The sequence below is a fragment of the Rattus norvegicus genome, chromosome 1 (genome assembly GCF_036323735.1).
Source record: "Rattus norvegicus strain BN/NHsdMcwi chromosome 1, GRCr8, whole genome shotgun sequence".
Lineage (NCBI taxonomy): Eukaryota > Metazoa > Chordata > Mammalia > Rodentia > Muridae > Rattus > Rattus norvegicus.
The window spans coordinates 110268946-110288414 of record NC_086019.1 but is presented as its reverse complement, the minus strand read 5'-3'; the positions used below and the strand labels follow the sequence as shown (position 1 = coordinate 110288414).

General features: G+C 40.7%; 1 protein-coding gene across 5 annotated transcripts in view; it reads right to left on the bottom strand.

Annotated features, from left to right (window-relative positions):
• The window catches only part of Ano5 (anoctamin 5), a 101095-nt gene that overhangs the window by 35091 nt on the left and 46535 nt on the right, over nucleotides 1-19469 (bottom strand). For all 5 annotated transcript variants that reach the window (XR_010060061.1, XM_017590139.3, XM_006229266.5 and 2 more), the window contains 5 exons: nucleotides 13650-13763; nucleotides 10737-10849; nucleotides 1015-1149; nucleotides 237-342; nucleotides 26-86 (listed from right to left, as the gene is read on the bottom strand). Coding sequence is in view for 4 of the 5 variants with exons in the window: in XM_017590139.3 (XP_017445628.1) it covers nucleotides 26-86; nucleotides 237-342; nucleotides 1015-1149; nucleotides 10737-10849; nucleotides 13650-13763 (529 nt within the window). In the remaining variant the exon portion in view is untranslated. The remainder of the gene's footprint in view (nucleotides 1-25; nucleotides 87-236; nucleotides 343-1014; nucleotides 1150-10736; nucleotides 10850-13649; nucleotides 13764-19469) is intronic.

The window sequence follows — 19469 nt, the reverse complement described above, 5'->3', positions numbered from 1 at the left end:
ACTCTTTTGGAGACCTTGTACTCACCCCAGATCCCCATGAAGATCGCAAAGAACACAGTCGACTCATTATCAAACAGATGGGAGAACTGTAAAAGCAACACCACCATAAAAACACACTTAATAACACCACCATAAAAATATACTTAATAACACCACCATAAAACACACTTAATATAAAACACATCCCCACAGGGAGGAGGTTCCGCTCTTCATCCCCTCCCACATTGCATACTTACCTTTGAATGCAAACACGTGGTGTTAAGTCTCCAGTAGTCACACACTTCATCACAGAGTGGGCACATGATCATCTGACCGCCAATGTTAGGGTCACAGATTTCAATGCTACCCAGAGAAGCCAGATAGAAAGCGATGTAGTTTAAAGTGAAAAAAAATCTAACCAACTCTACCCAGACTGCTTAATAAACTTCGATTCACAACAAACACGGGAATGAAGAAAATGTTTCTATAGTGACTTAAGACGTTTTCTAGGAAATGGAGTTCTAGCCTTTTGTAGAAGACCTGAGCAAGATCAAGCCAGATAACATCCCAGGCTGGATCGGGGATGAGGGACCATGAGGTCCTACCCTTAGTTGAAGAGTTATTAACAACCAGTACTGGGGAATGAAGAGTCAGTTTTCTTTGGGGATGTGGTCCCTGAGAGGCCACATGCTTCAGTACATGGTCCTACATGCATGCACATGAGGTCAGCACCAACTGAATTCATGCGTTTCAAAATGAACACAGGAAATAGGGAAGAAATATGGCAAAATAGCCAGAAGGAACTAAAGAGATAGGGGTGGATTTTGTCAAACCATGTACGAATTTTTCAAGCAATAAAAGAACAAATGATGTTAAAACCAAAACAATAAAAGGGCAGTTTCCATAAAGTCCCCGGCAAGGAGAGTGCTACCTGCTGCCACAGGATACATTTTGAGGTAAAATGGGGAGAAAATAAGGAGGGTGCAAAAGCTGACACAAAGGCAGTCTCTGTGAGAGCGAGTCTCTTGTGCTCACCTAGTTTGGTTACTTTCCATTGATAACAAGCCGTAGATGAAGCAGGCTAAGCCAACCAGAGCCGCAAACAACAGCATTTCTGTGTAATACCCGAGAAATACAAAATAGATACCGATTTTTTCTCCATAATAATTCCTGTGGTAGAGAGTCAAAATCAGAAGTTGGGAGAAAACCGGGAGCCACACGGCATTGGATCCACTCTGGCAGGCAAAGTTCACAGCAGTAGTGCTTAAAACAATATCAACCAACCAGAACTCCAGAGCTCCCAGGGACTAAACCACCAACCAAACACAACACATGGTGGGGGGATCCATGGCTCCAGATACATATGTTGCAGAGGATGGCCTTGTGGGCCATCCATGGGGAAAGGCCCTTGGTCCGGGAAAGGCTTGACCAAGAATGTCAGGGCTGGGAGGCAGAAGTAGATGGGTGGGTGGGGGAAGCATCCTCATAGAAGCAGAGGGAGGGATGATGGGATAGGGGTTTCTGGAGGGGGAAACTGGAAAAGGGGATGGCGTTTGAAATGTAAATAAATAAAATATCCAATTTAAAAAATAAATTAAAGAAGAAAAAAGAAATAGCCCATGTAAGAAGAAAGCCACTAAAATAGAATTTAAATGCTAAATAATAACACATTGAGAACTTTTGAATTTTAAGCTTTCAAGTGTTTTAAGTTATTGGATAATAGATAAATGTCAAGGTATCATATGAAGAAATGTAACTGATAGCCATTGGCACATTAAAGTGGCATACATAATTTGAGCAATTGAAGTGAACGTTTGTCTTGACTCTTTTCCACAGTTGAAGTGGATGGTGCAGTGGCCCTCAGGTGGAAAAGTCTGCAGTGTGGCTCACCAGACCTGTTTGTTCTCATTGGCAGAATTAACCCTCAGGGAGCTGAGAGGCACTCTCCCTGCCTCAGATAACTCAGCACCAGTTCTGTGTTCTTCCAAAGGCTTCTGACATGGGCAGATTTGATCTCTTTGAGGGTCTGAGAGTTTGCAACTTAATACTTGGAGAAGTATAGAACTATAGAGACCTGCAGTTTTCAAGTTTGCCCTGGGAGTGGGCAGCGGTGAATCAGCAAACCAACAGGGCACAATGCTCACCTTGCACGGAGAGCATTTTAAACGGATTTTAAACAGCCTTCTCGTGCCCCATTTTAGTTCTTCAGCTTTTGAAACCTTTGTGATTCAATAGGTGTCTTTCTGTGTGTCTTGTTTTCTCTCCAGTGTGGGTAGACGTTTATGAAGCTTTGATTTACATTCTCCTACACTGTCATCACACTCCCCAAGCTATCTGCTGCTGACAGCTTCCCCACAGTACTTGTGAATGAACCTGCATCTCTCTGCGGTTTTACTAAGAAACAAAAAACATTCCATAATACTAAAAAAAAAATTACCTTAGCAAAAAGACGCTAATCCCCTTCCTCCTTTTCCCCTGTATTTCCTTTTTTTTTTGAGATAGTCTCACTCTGTAACCTAGACTAACATTGGACTCTCAGCAAACCTCCTGCTTCAGCCTCCCCTGCATTATATCTAAGTACTAAATATTTTCGTTTTTAATATGCTGTGCTTAGCCATTCAAAAGTTTACAGTATCCATTTTAGGAGGCATAGCAAGTGCCCTGCTGCCACCGGTACACGTGTCCTCAGGAATTTATGAGGAAAATGGACATCTTGAAAACTTAGTGTTTTGTTTCTTTGGTTTATTTTCCTTCTTTGGAATTCCATTTTTCTTTTTCTCCATTTTATTTTATTGGAAATTGATGGTTTTCTCTCATAGAACATTCTGATTATCGTTCCCCTCTTCCAATTCCCAGATTGTGTCAACATCCCTATGCACTCAAATACACCAACTCTCTCTCTCTAGAATACAAACAGGCATCTAAATAATAATAATAATAATAATAATAATAATAATAACAATAACAATAACATGAGAAAAATAAAAATAGACAAATCAGAAAGGGACAAAGTAAACAGGAAAAAAGAGGGCAAAGAAAAAGCACAAGAAACACATGCAAATGTGTTTCACACATTCACACATTCACACAGAAAACTCACCAAAACAAAATAAAAAAAGTATAATATATAAGCAAAATATCTGTAAGGTTAAAATATGAATAAATAAGTAATGAAAATACTGACAAATTATTGTGAGGCTAAAAATCTCCTAACGTACCGTAGAGCTTGTCTTGTGTTGTCCATCTTTTATAGGATATGGGGCCTGCCTTAAGTGTGCTTTGTATACTGTGTTAGGGTTTTACTGCTGTGAACAAATACCATGGCCAAGGCAACTCTTATAAGGACAACACGTAAGAGGGGCTGCCTTAAGGGTTCAGAGGTTCAGTCTATTATCATCAAGGTGGGAGCATGGCAGCATCCAGACTCACAGGGTACAGGAGGAGCTGAGAATTCTACATCTTCATCTGAAGGCTGCTAGCAGAATACTGGCTTCCAGGCAGCTAAATGAGGGTCTTAAAGCCCATGACCATACAGTGACACACCTACTCCAACAGGGCCACACCTTCAAATAGTTCCATTCCATGGGGCAAGCATATAGAAACTATCACATGTACCAAGTGAGACTCTGTTGGAGAAAACTAATTATTCCTTTGTCAGTGATCATCAATTGAATATGGCTTCTGGGTTAGGGATGAGAGCTTGTATCTACTTTCCCTCTCAAAACTTGGATTCCATCTGGCACAGACCTATCTAAGCCCTGTGCATGTGCCATAGTCTTCATGAGTTTAAATATACATCTGTCCTACTCTGGTTAGAAACTCTTGTTTCCTTGGTGTCCTCCATTGCTTCTGATTCCTAAAATATTTTTGTTTCCTCTTCTGTAGTGTTCTCTGCGCCTTGAGGTGAGAGATTTGATGGAGACATCCCATTTAGGACTGAATGTGTAAAGATATTTCGGATTGTCCAGTTGTGAGTTGGTATTTGTTCTCATCTACTGTGGGAGGATGATGGCTAAGCAAGAGACTGATCTGTGAATATAGCAGGATGTTGTTAAAAGTCATTTTTTTCCCATCTTTATTAACTTGGGTGTTTCTTCTTTACATTTCGATTGTTATTCCCTTTCCCGGTTTCCGGGCCAACATCCCCCTCCCCTTCTATATGGGTGTTCCCCTCCCCATCCTCCCCCCATTACCGCCCACCACACAACAATCACATTCACTGGGGGTTCAGTCTTGGCAGGACCAAGGGCTTCCCCTTCCACTGGTGCTCTTACTAGGATATTCATTGCTACTTATGAGGTCAGAGTCCAGGGTCAGTCCATGTATAGTCTTTGGGTAGTGGCTTAATCCCTGGAAGCTCTGGTTGGTTGGCATTGTTGTTCATATGGGGTCTCGAACCCCTTCAAGCTCTTTCAGTCCTTTCTCTGATTTCTTCAACGAGGGTCCCGTTCTCAGTTCAGTGGTTTGCTGCTGGCTTTCGCCTATGTATTTGCTGTATTCTGGCTGTGTCTCTAAGGAGAGATCTACATCCAGTTCCTGTCAGCCTGCACTTATTTGCTTCATTCATCTTATCTAGTTTGGTGGCTGTATATGTATGGGTCACATGTGGGGCAGGCTCTGAATGGGCGTTCCTTCAGCCTTTGTTCTAAACTTTGCCCCCCTATTCCCTCCCAAGGGTATTCTTGTTCCCCTTTTAAAGAAGGAGTGAAGCATTCGCATTTTGGTAATCCTTCTTGAGTTTCACCTGTTCTATGCATCTAGGGTAACTTAAGCATTTGGACTAATAGCCACTTATCAATGAGTGCATACCATGTGTGTTTTTCTGTGATTGGGTTACCTCACTCAGGATATTTTCCAGTTCCATGCATTTGCCTATGAATTTCATAAAGTCATTGTTTTTGATAGCTGAGTAATATTCCATTGTGTAGATGTACCACATTTTCTGTATCCATTCTTCTGTTGAAGGGCATCTGGGTTCTTTCCAGCTTCTGGCTATTATAAATAAGGCTGCTATGAACATAGAGGAGCATGTGTCTTTGTTATATGTTGGGGCATCGTTTGGGTAAAAGCCCAAGAGAGGTATAGCTGGGTCCTCAGGTAGTTCAATGTCCAATTTTCTGAGGAACCTCCAGACTGATTTCCAGAATGGTTGTACTAGTCTGCAATCCCACCAACAATGGAGGAGTGTTCCTCTTTCTCCACATCCTCACCAGCATTTGCTGTCACCTGAGTTTTTGTTCTTAGCCATTCTCACTGGTGTGAGGTGGAATCTCAGGGTTGTTTTGATTTGCATATCCCTTATGACTAAAGATATTGAACATTTTTTTTAGGTGTTTCTCAGCCATTCAGCATTCCTCAGCTGTGAATTCTTTGTTTAGCTCTGAACCCCATTTTTTTGGTTCTTTTTTCGGAGCTGGGGACCGAACCCAGGGCCTTGCGCTTCCTAGGCAAACACTCTACCACTGAGCTAAATCCCCACCCCCCTCCATTTTTTAAATAGGGTTATTTGTCTCCTTGCAGTCTAACTTCTTGAGTTCTTAGTATATTTTGGATATAAGCCCTCTATCAGTTGTAGGATTGGTAAAGATCTTTTCCCAATCTGTTGGTTGCCGATTTGTCCTAACCACAGTGTCCTTTGCCTTACAGAAGCTTTGCAGTTTTATGAGATTCCATTTGTCGATTCTTGATCTTAGAGCATAAGACATTGGTGTTTTGTTCAGGAAATTTTCTCCAGTGCCCATGTGTTCGAGATGCTTCCCCACTTTTTCTTCCATTAGTTTGAGTGTTATACATAGTTTTTAAATGGCTACTTTTATCTCCCTTTCAAATTTCAAGAATGATACTCCTTACTATTAAGAAGCTAAGAGGCCTGAAGGAGTATAATTATTATTAAAATAGTCTCAATGTGGGAAATTGCTGAGCTATTTCCTAAATGGGATCAAATGGAAATTATATTTATGGAATAAGGAAGCATATTCTCTCATGTAGGTCCTTATTGCTGAGAAGAGACACTATGAAAAAGACAATGCTTCTAAAGGCTAAAATTTAATTGAGGTTAGCTTATAGTTTCAGAGGTTTCTTCAATTATTGTCATGGTGGGACACATGGCAGCATGCAGGCAGACCCGGTGCTTGAGGAACTGAGAGTTCTACATGTTGATCTGGAGGCAGTCAAGAGAAGACCATTGTCCAAAGGCAGTCAGAGGGAGACTGTATTTCAAAGGCATCCAGGAAGAGGCTCTCTTTCATAGTGGGCAGAGCCTGAGCATAGGCGACTTCAAAGACCACCCATACCATGACACACTTCTTCCAACAAGGTCACACCTCCTCCATTAAGGACCTGCTTTCTAATTATGCCAGTCCCTTTGGCCAAGCGTTCAAAATATGAATCTATGGTGCTCAATCCTATTCAAAGTACCACATTCCACTCCCTGGCCCCCATAGGCTTGTAGTTATAATAAATGCAAAGTGAATGTATTCCAATTTCAAAAGGCTCCAAAGCCTATTCACAGTCTCAAAAATCTTCAAAAGTTTAGAGTTTAAAGTCTCTTCACAGATTCATGTAATCTCTTAACTGTAATCCCCTATAAAATCAAAATTAAAAAGGCAGATTATATACATCCTAAATCACAGGACATACATTACGATCACAAAACGGCATAGTGAGGAAATACTAGACCAAGATAAAACCAAAAACCAGCTGGGCAAACTCCAAACTCTGCATCTCCATGTCCGATGTCCAACTCCTTTCCTCTTTGTTGACAGCAACAAACTTGCTTCTCTTGGGCTGGTTCTACTCCCTGTTAGCAGTTGTTCTTGTAAGGTAACCACTACTCTGATACGTCTAACATCTTGGGGTCTCCAAGGAACTTCAACTTCATAGCTTCTTGTTCCAATATCTAGGATCTACACACAATCTTCTGGGTTCTTCCAAAAGATTTGGATCACTTCTCAAGTTCTGCCCTCTGTAGCACTCTAGGCTCTGATTGACTCCACTCTACTGCTGCTGCTGTTCTTGGTGGTCATTCCATGATACCAGCATCTCAAATACACTGGAGTCTTTTGCTGCAATTAGGATATTTCGACAATATCCTCTCAATAGATTCTCTTCATGGTGCCAAGCCTCAACTTCATTGCATGACTTGTTTAGTCCTAGCAGCCTTCAACTACCACTGAGGTTGCACCTTCCCTAATGGCCTTTCCTGGGCTCTCGCAATGTCAAGCCTCAGCTGGTCTCTATGACCCCTTCATGCCTTCAATACTAGTACCACCTGAGTGACTCTGACAACTTACCAAGTCCAGCGGTAGCACAAAGTACAACCTCAGCTATCTCTGGAACACAGCTTCTTTATGCTCCCAGGAAACACTTCCCAGATTTCACCTCAGTGATGCCGGGCCTTCTTAGTCACCATTGTTTCCTTAGCTCCAGCTAACCACCATAAATTGTCCCAGTAAGCCCTTTTATTCTTGACTCTAAAGCTAGAGCAGTTTGGCTAAAGCTGCCAAGTTCTCCTGTTTGTGGTGGCTAGAACATGGCCTCCCTCTTCTATTACATCTTATTCAGAGATCATTGTGTCTCTTTCTCCCAAGTTCTTGGATTAAACATGTACTATCACACCTGGACCTAAGATTTTCTTTACCTGAAACTTGCTCTGTATCAGCCTAGGTGGGATCTGGTTCAAGGTCATCTCTCCCTTAATCTGTTTTATCTCCTTAAACACAGAATTTAACTCCATTCTTCTTCCTGGTTCTTCTTTAATCTTCAAACATACACTTTGTATTTTTTCTTTCTCATTCTGCTTCACCTGATCAAAATACTCTTTATAAGAGTGAACCACAAGACAGAATCTATGTTAGGCTGCTTTGATATTTCCTTCCTCGATGTGATTAATCTAAATACCTTCAATTTAACCTAAGGACAGACTCCAGACAAGGGTAAAAAGCAGCAAAGTTCTTCACCAAAATATCACAAGAACAATCTCTAGGTAATAAAATAAGACTCTTCTCTAAAGCCTCTAGAGCCAGGCCCCCAGAGTTCAAATCTCCCTCAGCATTAATGTTTTTCAGACTTCTACAAGGATGGCTTATTAAGCCCTGCTTAAAGCATTCTACTTCTTTCCAAATCAAAAGTCCCCAAGTCAACATTCCTCCACACAAAAACATGGTCAGGCTGATCACAGTAATACCCAATTCCTGGTACCAACTTCTGTCTTAAGGTTTTATTGCTGTTGAAGAGACACCATGACCAAGGCAATTCCTATAAAGCCAAATATTTCATTGGTGCTGGCATATAGTTTCAAAGATTTATTCTATCATCTTCTTTGTGGCAAGCATCACAGCATGCAGGCAGACATGGTGCTGGGGGAACTGAGGGTTTTACATCTTGATCTGAAGGCAGCCAGGAGAAAAAAAGTACTTTTCAGGCAGCCAGGATGAGGCTTTCTTCTGTACTGGGTGGATTCTGAGCATAGGAGACCTCAAAGCTCACCTACATAGTCACAAACCTACTCCAACAAGGCTATACCTTCTCCTAAATAAATCTGCTCATCCTAATAATGCCATTCCTCATGTCCATGGATTCAAACACATAAGTCTATGTGGGCCAAGTCTATTTAAACCACTACACATGCAAAGTACTTTTACTAAACTTTGAACTTGATGAATAAATTTAAAAGTACAAGCTAACAATTAAACCTTCGTGCATATGCAAACTCTATACTAAGTGAGTGTCCTAATACTAGGTTGCACAATGCCCCTCATCTTGCTTTTTATCTGTTTGTTATCATTGTTCTTCTTTGAGAATTTCATACATGTAAATGTGCATTCTCATTATTACCATCCCTTTCTCTAATCTTCATCTCAACTTTACCTCCACCCTAGTTTCCTTCCCATTCATTTCATTTTTTGTTCTGTTTGGTTTTCTGAGACATTCATTAGCCCAATTTCTAATTATGCGCACAGACACAGACACAGACACAGACACACACACACACACACACACACACACACACACACACACACACACACAAGAGTGAAATACTCATGGAGGCCAGAAGGAGGCATTGGACATCCTCAGCTGAAGTTAGAGGTGGTCATTTGCTGAACTCCACTCAGATGTGAGTGATCGAAACCAAACCTGTGTTCTCAAAACCAAACTTGTGTCCTCAAATAAAACAGCAGTTGTTCTTAACTGCTGATCCCAGTTTCTGAGTTATTTTGGCACAGGATCTCACATAGTTTCTATATGAATATGTGACTTATTTATACGATACCACTTCTTAGATGCCTCATTGTTCCGAATCTTTATATTATCATCTAAGTTGCTTTGAATATTCAAATGATGATGTCTCCATGGACAGATAATTCATTTTTCCTGGATAAATACTTGTGGGCAGAACTGCTAGGTTATTCAAAAAGAAGGCATTTGACTTCATAAGAAACAACGATACAGGGGTTGGGGATTTAGCTCAGTGGTAGAGCGCTTGCCTAGGAAGCGCAAGGCCCTGGGTTCGGTCCCCAGCTCCGAAAAAAAGAACAAAAAAAAAAAAAAAAAAAAAAACCAAAACCAAAAAAAAAAACAAAAAAAACCAAAAAAACAACGATATATTCCCACCAAGGGAGTTTGGGATTTGAAATGGCTTTCTGCTTGGCTGAAAGATGGCTTCTTGTGTGGCTCTTGATTTTGCATTGGCTAGTAGAAGTGTGGTGCCACCTCAATGACATTGTGTTTCTATTTCCCTGTGGATAACTATGAATAGGTTCCTCATGGGCTGCTGTCATCTGTAAGCATAACTCTCTGGTGAAGTACTTGTTATACACATTTGTCAATTTCTTCATTACCACATGAGTCCCTCCTATACTCGAGATAAATGTCTTTCATTGATATGGTTATTGTACATAGTTTTTGATGTGCCATACTATGTCTTTAATAAAATGCACTCCTTATCTTGTGTGCTGTGTCTGATCTGAGAATTCCACTCTGACACCTGTTCTCTTATCTATCTAAATTTATATTTGTTGCACCAGAAACAGTCCAGATACACATCTTGAACATGATCATCCACTTGCGCCAGCTTCTTTTCCTACATAGGCTTCTCAGCTGAAAATCAAGTCATTGTTATCCATGAGTCTACTTATAAGTTCCCTATTTTATGATAATACTCATTTGGAAACAATTTCAAATACACAAAAATGTTATAAGATAATTTTAAAACATCTACATACATCCTTCATGTCTGTTATTTAGTGCACATTGATTGTATGTGTGTTTTAAAAATATTAAGATTGTAGAACCAAGAACTTTACAGATCTCTTGAAATCAACACACCAATATATTCACATGTCAGTTTCTCTTGTACTCTAACTTCTACTCTGGAAGTAAAACAAAATTAGCATAGGTACTAAAACTAAAATGTAATCACATTGAATTTTCAAAGGAAAAGAAAGCATCATTTCCAGGTTCACAATGACCTACATAGCATTTTAGCATCCTGACCAAGTGTATGCCTCTTGTATGAGACAAGAATTAGGCTGTTCCGGCCTATCTAAGTGCTAGGTTCTGACACTTGATGGCTATGCTTCAACCTTCCTCTCCTAGATGATGGCAACAACTATCTGCTTCCAAATGAACAAATAACAGTAAAGAAAGGCTGAGAAATATAGTGAGCAACAAGAGCAGTGAACATAGTAGCCTGCTGGAAATCTGTGAACAAAGACCATATGATTGGTTTTAAGGGTCACAGTGCTGAATGAACTTACCGAATCAAATCAAAAGGTTGCTCCTTGTAAAAGTAGGAAAATCGAGCCCAGTTCTTGCAAAGGACGTACCTTTCATTGATTCGAGAAGTTTTTGATGGCCTCCAATACTGGCCCTGCTCACGGTCAAAGAGAGTAAGAAGAGAAACAGACACCAATGATTAAGAGGGAAGAGGAGCGCTCTGGACAGGTGGTCAATGGGCAAAGCTCATACCATCATTTACTGATAGACTTCTGATTCATTTTCTACTTAAAAACCATTTACTACAGTTATCAAAACCGCAGTCACAGTGATTTATTAAGTTGGTCTAGAAAGCAAAGAGTCACTTACACAAGTAACTATTTAACCTATTAAAAATCATGTGAACATGAAAACTTCTAAGGCAGTGAGGAGCGAGTACTCAGCTTCTCGTTCAGTGCAAATGAAAATTATGGTGAGTTATGACATTTTATATCATGCTAACTCAAGCTTTTTGTTGTTCTGTAGGCAACATGACTGTCGTTTGAGAAATAAAACTTAAAGACAGTGTCCTCAGGGTAGCACTTGGGTTGGGCTTAAAACACTAGTTTAAAAAAAAAACACATAAAAGAAAATTCATCACTTTAAAATGTTCATTCAAAACAGATATCAAAGATGGTGAAGGCCCACTCCCTCTAAAGACAACTTGGTGCCATTCATTCCCAGTGAATTACGAAGACTGTGCTGAGAGTCTGGATGTTCAGATGAAAATACCCTGGGACCAGAGTAGGAGGCTACCCTACAGGTAAATATATGATCAAAGATCCTCAGTCTTCAAAAGATCACTTTACAGAAGACAAAAAGTCACCTCTGTAATGAAAGAGTGGCTAGGAATGCCTAGCAAAATGTGTACTAACCTAACCAGATCCTTCTTTGCTATCAGCCCACTAATCAGTGCCTTGAATCTGTAATCCTCACACAGTTCTTCATCCACAGGATGAAGACTGTGGACAGCTTGGGGTGGAGGTATTAAAGAATATCCTTCTCTACCCTTTCACTAAAGGATCACGTGCCACTTGAAAGGGGGAAGTTCTTATATGAAATTGGTACTGTGACCTACAAGAAACAGGTCACCGTCATTCTTGCAGGACCATCTTAAAGTCATAGTTCACAGTACTGATTGGTCCGTTGCAGTTTAAGCCATGTGAGGTTTGGCTACAGGCTTTTAAAAATCACTCCTAATTCAAGAGATGGAAAGGCTGGGGACTCAGATGGGAGGAGAGATAGGAAGGATGTCAGAGGACTTTGGGGAGAGGAAGCCATAATCAGAATATAGTGTATAAAAACCTATTGTCAATAAAATAAAAATAGATAAAACATCACTTCAGCAGTGTAACTGTCAAACCGTCAGCACTCAAAAATAGAGAAAAGGGCTTCCCATTTGTTCCAATGGAAACATTTGTTTCTTCTCTGCACTGAGAGATGCGTTTCTTGCAGAAAACAAATCATATATAAGTCTTTTACAGCTAGGACAGAGTGCTGTTGAAACAGGAGCAATGCCATCCAAATGATGGTCTCAATGCAGTGAATAGACATCTCCAATCCCATGATTGCTACCACTAAGCTGCAGGGAAGTGGAATGCACTTAACCACTGAAATGCAAGTGTTTCTCCAGAAAGCCCCAGGTAGCCAAGCCGTTTTCAGGTTTGACTAACTGGACTCAACTGGACTCAACATCCAGTCACTTCTCTGAGAAACAAATAGGGCTCCATATTTCTGTACAGTAAGTTATCAATCCCCCTCCAAAAAAAATCTTTGGAGTTTTGGTTGTTGGTAAAAATACTTTTAATGACTGACATCCTCAGCACCCATTGTGCCTTGTTTCTAGGGAATCCATGACCTCTGAGCTTGGATTCATTGTTGTGGGAAAGTAATACCCTGCAAAATGCTTTCCATGTGTCCTCCATTTGGTGGATAAATGAGTGCATTTATTCTTTAAAAAATTCACAATCAACAAGAAAAGACATGATAAAATTTCTGAGTAATATGCCACCCTGTTTTTGAAATTGACCCTAAAGAAAATATAATGTGCAAATATAATTGACTGTTAAACAGATTCCATTTGAAATGTTGGTGTGGCTTTCTGTCCTGGGCTGGGCGGCTCACCCACCCCAGCAGGTCCCCATTGCCCAGCCATGTTGCTGCCTTGGACACAAGCACAGGTTGAAAACTATGAGAAAGAAGCTCGTGAGCTGAATGATTCCAAGCTGAAAATGTAGTGACCAGGCTTCCCTGTATCCAACCTTAGGATTAGTGAAGCTGAAGTAGGTGAAGTCTATTTTACAGATCAAGAATGGGGGCCATGTGAGAATATCCTTGAATGGCCTTGTAGTAATTGACTGTGCTGAAGATGATTTTCTAATTCTTTTATCAGTGTAATTGTATCCTGTCTACTCCCACCCCTTCTCTGTTCCAGGCTGTCCTGGAATCAGATCTACCTGGCTATGACATGTTGGGGGCTTTAAAGGTGCAAACAAAAAGGGACGTTCATGCTAGATCATCAAAATATGTTTTTATCTGTCTTGTGTACTAGGACAAGTTCTTTGCTGGTAACCAGTCATGTGATAGCAGGCAAGGTGTTCTAACCTGTACATTGCTTCCTATGAGCAATTAATTTCCCATAATCTTAAATACAGGCTTTTCCTGTGTCAGTTACATAAAAGAAAACAGAAAAGAAAAAGAAAAATGATAAAAGAAAGAAATGAAGAGTCCTTGAGTGTACCTTAGCCTTGCAGTTCTCAGGCTGGAAGGGAATCTGGAAATTTTCCCATTGCAAAGGAGAATTAAGTAATTCACAAGAAAATGGAAAGAAAGTAGATAATTATTCCACCCCCAGGGAGGCAATCTCTGACTGTGAGAGGAAATGGGCCCTGTATTATGAGGTCTCTGATACGCACATCATGGAGCGGGTAGGCAGATAAATAAGTGTTCGTGTTCAGCAGTCTTTCAATCCCAATCTTTTTCTTTCCCTCTTCTTCTCCAAAAGGGCATCGTGACAGAATATAGTAAACCTGCGGGGTAAGTATACATGGACTTCAGTACATTAACTCTATGAGGTACGAATGCAGGGACAGAATACGGTAAACCTGCAAGGTAAATAGGCATGGACCTCTGTGCATCAACTCTGTGAGGCAAGAATGCAGGGACTCAGCTCACCAGACCTATAAGCTAAGGATAAAGAGACCTCAGCACCTCGTGGAATTTCATGCTTTTCCACACTATGAAAACCAAAAGAGAACAGCATCTATTCTGAATGGATGTGGGTTCTGACTACTGGAGAATGCTTGTATTTTGGGACTGCAAGAAGATATAGGTTGAAGACTCATATAGAATTGGCAGGTACTTTTCATCTGTAGATTCTGACCATACCCCATTGCCTTACTGGAGGCCACGGTTGGATAAATTATCATTTATTTTTCTTCTTTTTGTCTCAGAGTTCTTTGAGAATCTTGTGTCCCATGACTCTTTACTAGAACAAGCATTTCAAGTACCATTACTAACAGAGAAATGGGGGCCCAAACTGATATGTGGTAAGGCTACTATTGATATGTCTTCAGCCAATCACTCTGGTGATATATATGCCTTTGGTCTCACATTAACTTGCTACATTTATTAACTTAAGTTGGTTGTGTGTCTTCTCCTGCTTTCCTGTCACCTCTACCCACTCCTCTTTGGTGTTCCCTGTGATTGTACTTTTAATCAATCTATTCTGCTCTGCCCTCCAGCAGCTTTTCCGAATGTCTACTTTTCCAGCTTGCTAAATTTGGTCCTCCAGACACTGCGTTAGACACACTGCCCAGCCATCTTCTTCTGTATTTCATCTCTCGAAGACTCTCTGCCTATGGTGGAGATTGTCTTTTGTCCTCATCCACTCTGGCCATCTGTCTTAAGGGCACTTAATATTCAGCCCTGCTAACATAACTTGATGATTATGAATCAATGATAAAAAAACGTGTTTCATGTGATCTGAATTATTACCTTAGGAAACAGTCACCAAGGTAAGAACTCTGCCTTGGGCACTAACAAAGTAGAAAATCTAATCTAACATATATTGGGATATGCAGTAGAGTGGTAGCAAGTTATACATCATATTGTCAAAGAAACCTGGACTTGGCTATGAATGACATTATTCAGAAAGATTATTGTGGGGGGCAGGCAGCCAGGACAATGTCATATGAACCTAGACAGATCTGCACCTATTGGGAAGGCAGCGAGGACTGTTTCCTGGTAGGGAGAGGAAAGGAATGTCCAGGGGGTTTCTGTGCAATGAGGAGCTGCCACGCACGCTTCTATTCACTAGGGATCAGAGTAGCCTATGGTCAGATTCCTGTGCGGGGGGGGGTGGAGAAACACAATCAGGTGTGTAGAATTAGCCATCACGCTAGTTCTGACAGGTGATACAGCTTTGCTAACCATTCATGAGGCAAACCAGGAATGTGTACGGAGCATACTGGCCTGTTCCTATAAAGTCATGACAAAGTGAGAAACATGAACATCAGCTCACAGGTCCAAAAGAACTGAACTTTCTCCCATGCCATAAAGGAACCCATTATCATACTTTTCTTTTCTGAAGACATTCTTTAAGAAAAGGCTCGCTTACAAATTTCTTCTCCTTTGAGAGGAACAGAAGTCTAAACAAAAACCCAGGTGAGCCTCTTGTAACTGTTGGATGCTCTCATCAATGTGTCCCCTCATCCAGATCTACTGGGCATCAAGCTGCAGCTTCTATGTGAAAAGCTGCTTCTTCTCCCATGTGGGGAAGGTGGACAGGGGACACCTTCTTCCCGTAACCCTCAAGACGCCATCTTCACAGGCTTCAAGCTCTTCTGCAGCAGCTTCCCCCTGCTCTGGGTTCATAGACTGAGGGAAGAGTCTATCTCTGTGTTAGGTTTGATTTTCTATACATGAAATGTTCAGCAACAAGGCTGACAGGACAGCTTAATGGATGTATGTCAACTACAATACACTTCCAACTTTCTGAAAGAATCATGAGCGTTTGACTGACTGGCACAGGTGGCTTAGTTTCTAGCCATTCGCAGCATTTCACATACCTTTTTTCTTTCAATAGGATATTTTTAATTTACATTTCAAATGTTATTTCCTTTCCTGGTTTCCCGGCCATTAGTCTCCTATCCCACCTCCCTCCCCTTCTTCTATGAGGGCGCTCCCCCTCCCCAACCACACACCCTTCCCACCCTGTCATTCCCCTGCATGGGTGGGGAGTGTCCAGCTTTGGCAGGACCAAGGGTTTCTCCTCCCATTGGTGCCAAAGAAGGCCATCCTGTGCTACATATGCAGCTGGAGCCATGGGTCAGTCCATGTGTACTCTTTGGGTAGTGGTTTAGTCCCTGGGAGCTCTGGTTGGTTGGTATTGTTGTTCTTATAGGGTTGCAAGCCCCTTTTGTTCCTTCAATCCTTTCTCTCATTCCACCAAAGGGGACCCCATTCTCAGGTCAATGGTTTGCTGCTAGCATTTGCCTCTGTATTTGACATGCTCTGGCTGAGCCTCTCAGGAGACAGCTATATCAAGCTTCTGTCAGCGTGCATTTCTTGACTTCATCAATATTATCTAGTTTTGGGGGCTGTATTTCTTGACTTCATCAATATTATCTAGTTTTGGGGGCTGTATATAAAAAATGGCCATTTTGCCCAAAGTAATCTACAGATTCAATGCAATCCCCATCAAAATTCCAACTCAGTTCATCATAGAGTTAGAAAGAGCAATTTGCAAATTCATTTGGAATAACAAAAAAAAAAAACAGGATAGCAAAACCTATCCTCAACCATAAAAGAACTTCTGGGGGAATCACCATGCCTGACCTCAAGAAGTATTACAGAGCAATAGTGATAAAAAAAACTGTATGATACTGGCATAGAGACAGGTAGGTAGATCAGTGGAATAGAATTGAAGACCAAAAAGTGAAACCACACACCTTTGTTCACTTAATCTTTGACAAAGGAGCGAAAACCATCCAGTGGAAAAAAGACAGCATTTTCAACAAATGGTGCTGGTTCAACTGGAGGTCAACATGTCGGTCCATTCTTACTGCCCTGTACCAAGCTTAAGTCCAAGTGGATAACTTTCTTATAAGGCTTTCTCACTTCTGTCTTTTGATTCAAATTTGAGGGACTCTGATTGATCACACAGAGGTCACTGTGACCATTGTATGCCGGGGCCAATTCCCATGGTGTTTTGTCTCAGGGAAGAGGGGCCTAGGGAATGCCAGAGAGATGGGGAAATGCTAGTTAAGGGTCAAAATATATCTAGTATTCTCTGCTTCTCCATTTTTTTGGTGTATGATTATTGTTATGATGTTTTATTTATTTACCTATTTATTTTTGATATAGGACCTTAACTTGATTGCTTAGGCTTGCCTGGGATTTCTTGTGTAGTCCAGGTTGGTCTAGAACTTATGACAATCTTCTGCAGCCTTTGAAGGGCTAGAATCTCAAGTTTGGAGCACTAGGGCCAGCAAGTTCACTGTCTTACACAGGTCTATTTGTGATGTTTGTAAAAGATTCTAACAGACGCATTAAAGATACATAGAAATAGAAACGAGGTGTCTACAGCTGGAAAAATGCTGTCTATAGAGCTCCTCTCTAGATAGGGTTCCAGTAATAATCAAGAAACTTGGTGCCTGTGAGTCAAAGTCAACTGGTGCAAACCTGTAGGTCAGCAATAGAGTGTACCCACCACAGATGGAAAGGAGGCTGGAGCTCTCCCTTTGAGTGTGTTCTGAGAACAAGCTCTGCCTTTGTGGCAAGCCTTACAACCAAGGTGAAACAAAATTTCCTATCTGTTTCTTTCTCAGTGCAGATTCATTAATCAAACATTCATTTTAAAACTCAGGCTGATGTATACATTTTCCACCCATAGGGATGGCTAAATGCATTTCACTCATGTTAAAAACTCTCTCCTGTTTCTTTTTTTATTTTGTTTCAAAACTATTTGTTGTATAATAAAATTTAAAATAAATTCAAGCATTAAGATGTTCAAATATCAAAAACATAAGTAAAAATAAATTTCATTCAACATTCTTTCTGGATAATATCTCCATAGTCAAACTGTCAACATTGATTGTGTATTTTTTTCTCCATCTTTATTAACTTGGGCATTTCTTATTTACATTTCAATTGTTATTCCATTTCCCAGTTTCCAGGCCAACATCCCCCTAACCCCTCCCTATCCTCCCCCCCATTACCACTCTTCCACCAACAATCACGTTTACTGGGGGTTCAGTCTTAGCAGGACCCAGGGCTTCCCCTTCCAATGGTGCTCTTACTAGGATATTCATTGCTACCTATGAGGTCAGAGTCCAGGGTCAGTCCATGTATAGTCTTTAGGTAGTGGCTTAGTCCCTGGAAGCTCTGGTTGCTTGGCATTGTTGTTCATATGGGGTCTCGAGCCCCTTCAAGCTCTTTCAGTCCTTTCTCTGATTCCTTCAACGGAGGTCCCATTCTCAGTTCAGTGGTTTTCTGCTGGCATTCACCTATGTATTTAGTGTGTGTATACATATATGTCATGCAGAAATTCTAGATTGGACATTATATATATGTATCACATGTTTGCATGTATAAGTTCATGCTATGAAGTTTGGAGTGAGTGGTGTTTGGGAAGTTGCTTCAAAGTGTGTGCTCTGTTATTTTCGCCATTAAGTTCATACCCAGTTTAAAATGTTCTGGATCAGACTGGAAGGAAGGGACTCCTTCTACATCCATCTTCTAAATAGTGAGCATGATGCTTTTTATACCTTAGAAAACACACTGGCAAGGTTTACGATGTGACAAAGAAGCAATGGATGAGATGAAATAGCAATGACCTCCCTATGCTGATCAGCATCCTGGTCTATCTTAAGGGTCACTGCTTTTTGGAAGGTGGGATGAAGGCCAAATCCAGGGCTTTGTATGTGATAGGCTGGCACTCTGCTGATGGGCAGCATCCTCATTTCTTGTCAGCACAGAAGAGTAGCAAGATCTCTGCTTCCAGAGAAGTTGTGTGATTTAGGAAACAGCAGCATTACAGCTTGTAAACAGGCCTGATGTAGCAGTGGGTCTCTTATTCCCCAAAAGGTGTCTGATATACTGGTATTTATCATTTAATCTCGGTGGGAAGGCAAAACATTTTTTTCATATTTTTGTGCCAAAGTTATAGAACCTACATTTTGCTCACTCTTTCTGTGAATTTAGATAAAAAAATTGGCTTAAGAACCACAAAGTAGATAATTCATCTCTTCTACTTACAAAGGGATAATGTGTGGAGAACATGTCTGGAGTGGTTGGAAACCAGATGGTGGAATTAGTAAAAACAAACACACGGAGGTTTCAAAGTGCAAGACCAATATGGGACCATTTTTTTTCTTCTGAAGTCAGATGACCAATAATAATGACAGCTAATTCTGACTGAACATTTGCTGTGTATTAAAACCCATTCAAAGTTTCCTACAGATGAATTCCCCGAATTCTCTGGGTAATATAAGAAATATATGTTTTCTTCCAACCTAACACAAGGAAACAAGAGCTTGTGGAGTTTTTGGTCAGCAATTTACAAATCCTAGATGGAGAAGAAATAAACTGATAGGGCTGAAGATGATATTAATAGGGAAGAAAATGTTTGAGATTCCTTGATGTCTATCTACATTTAAAGAAAATAAAATATTCAAACTGAATTAAAGTGATCAATATCCTCTGACTTTAAACTTATAAAACCCAATTTTAAG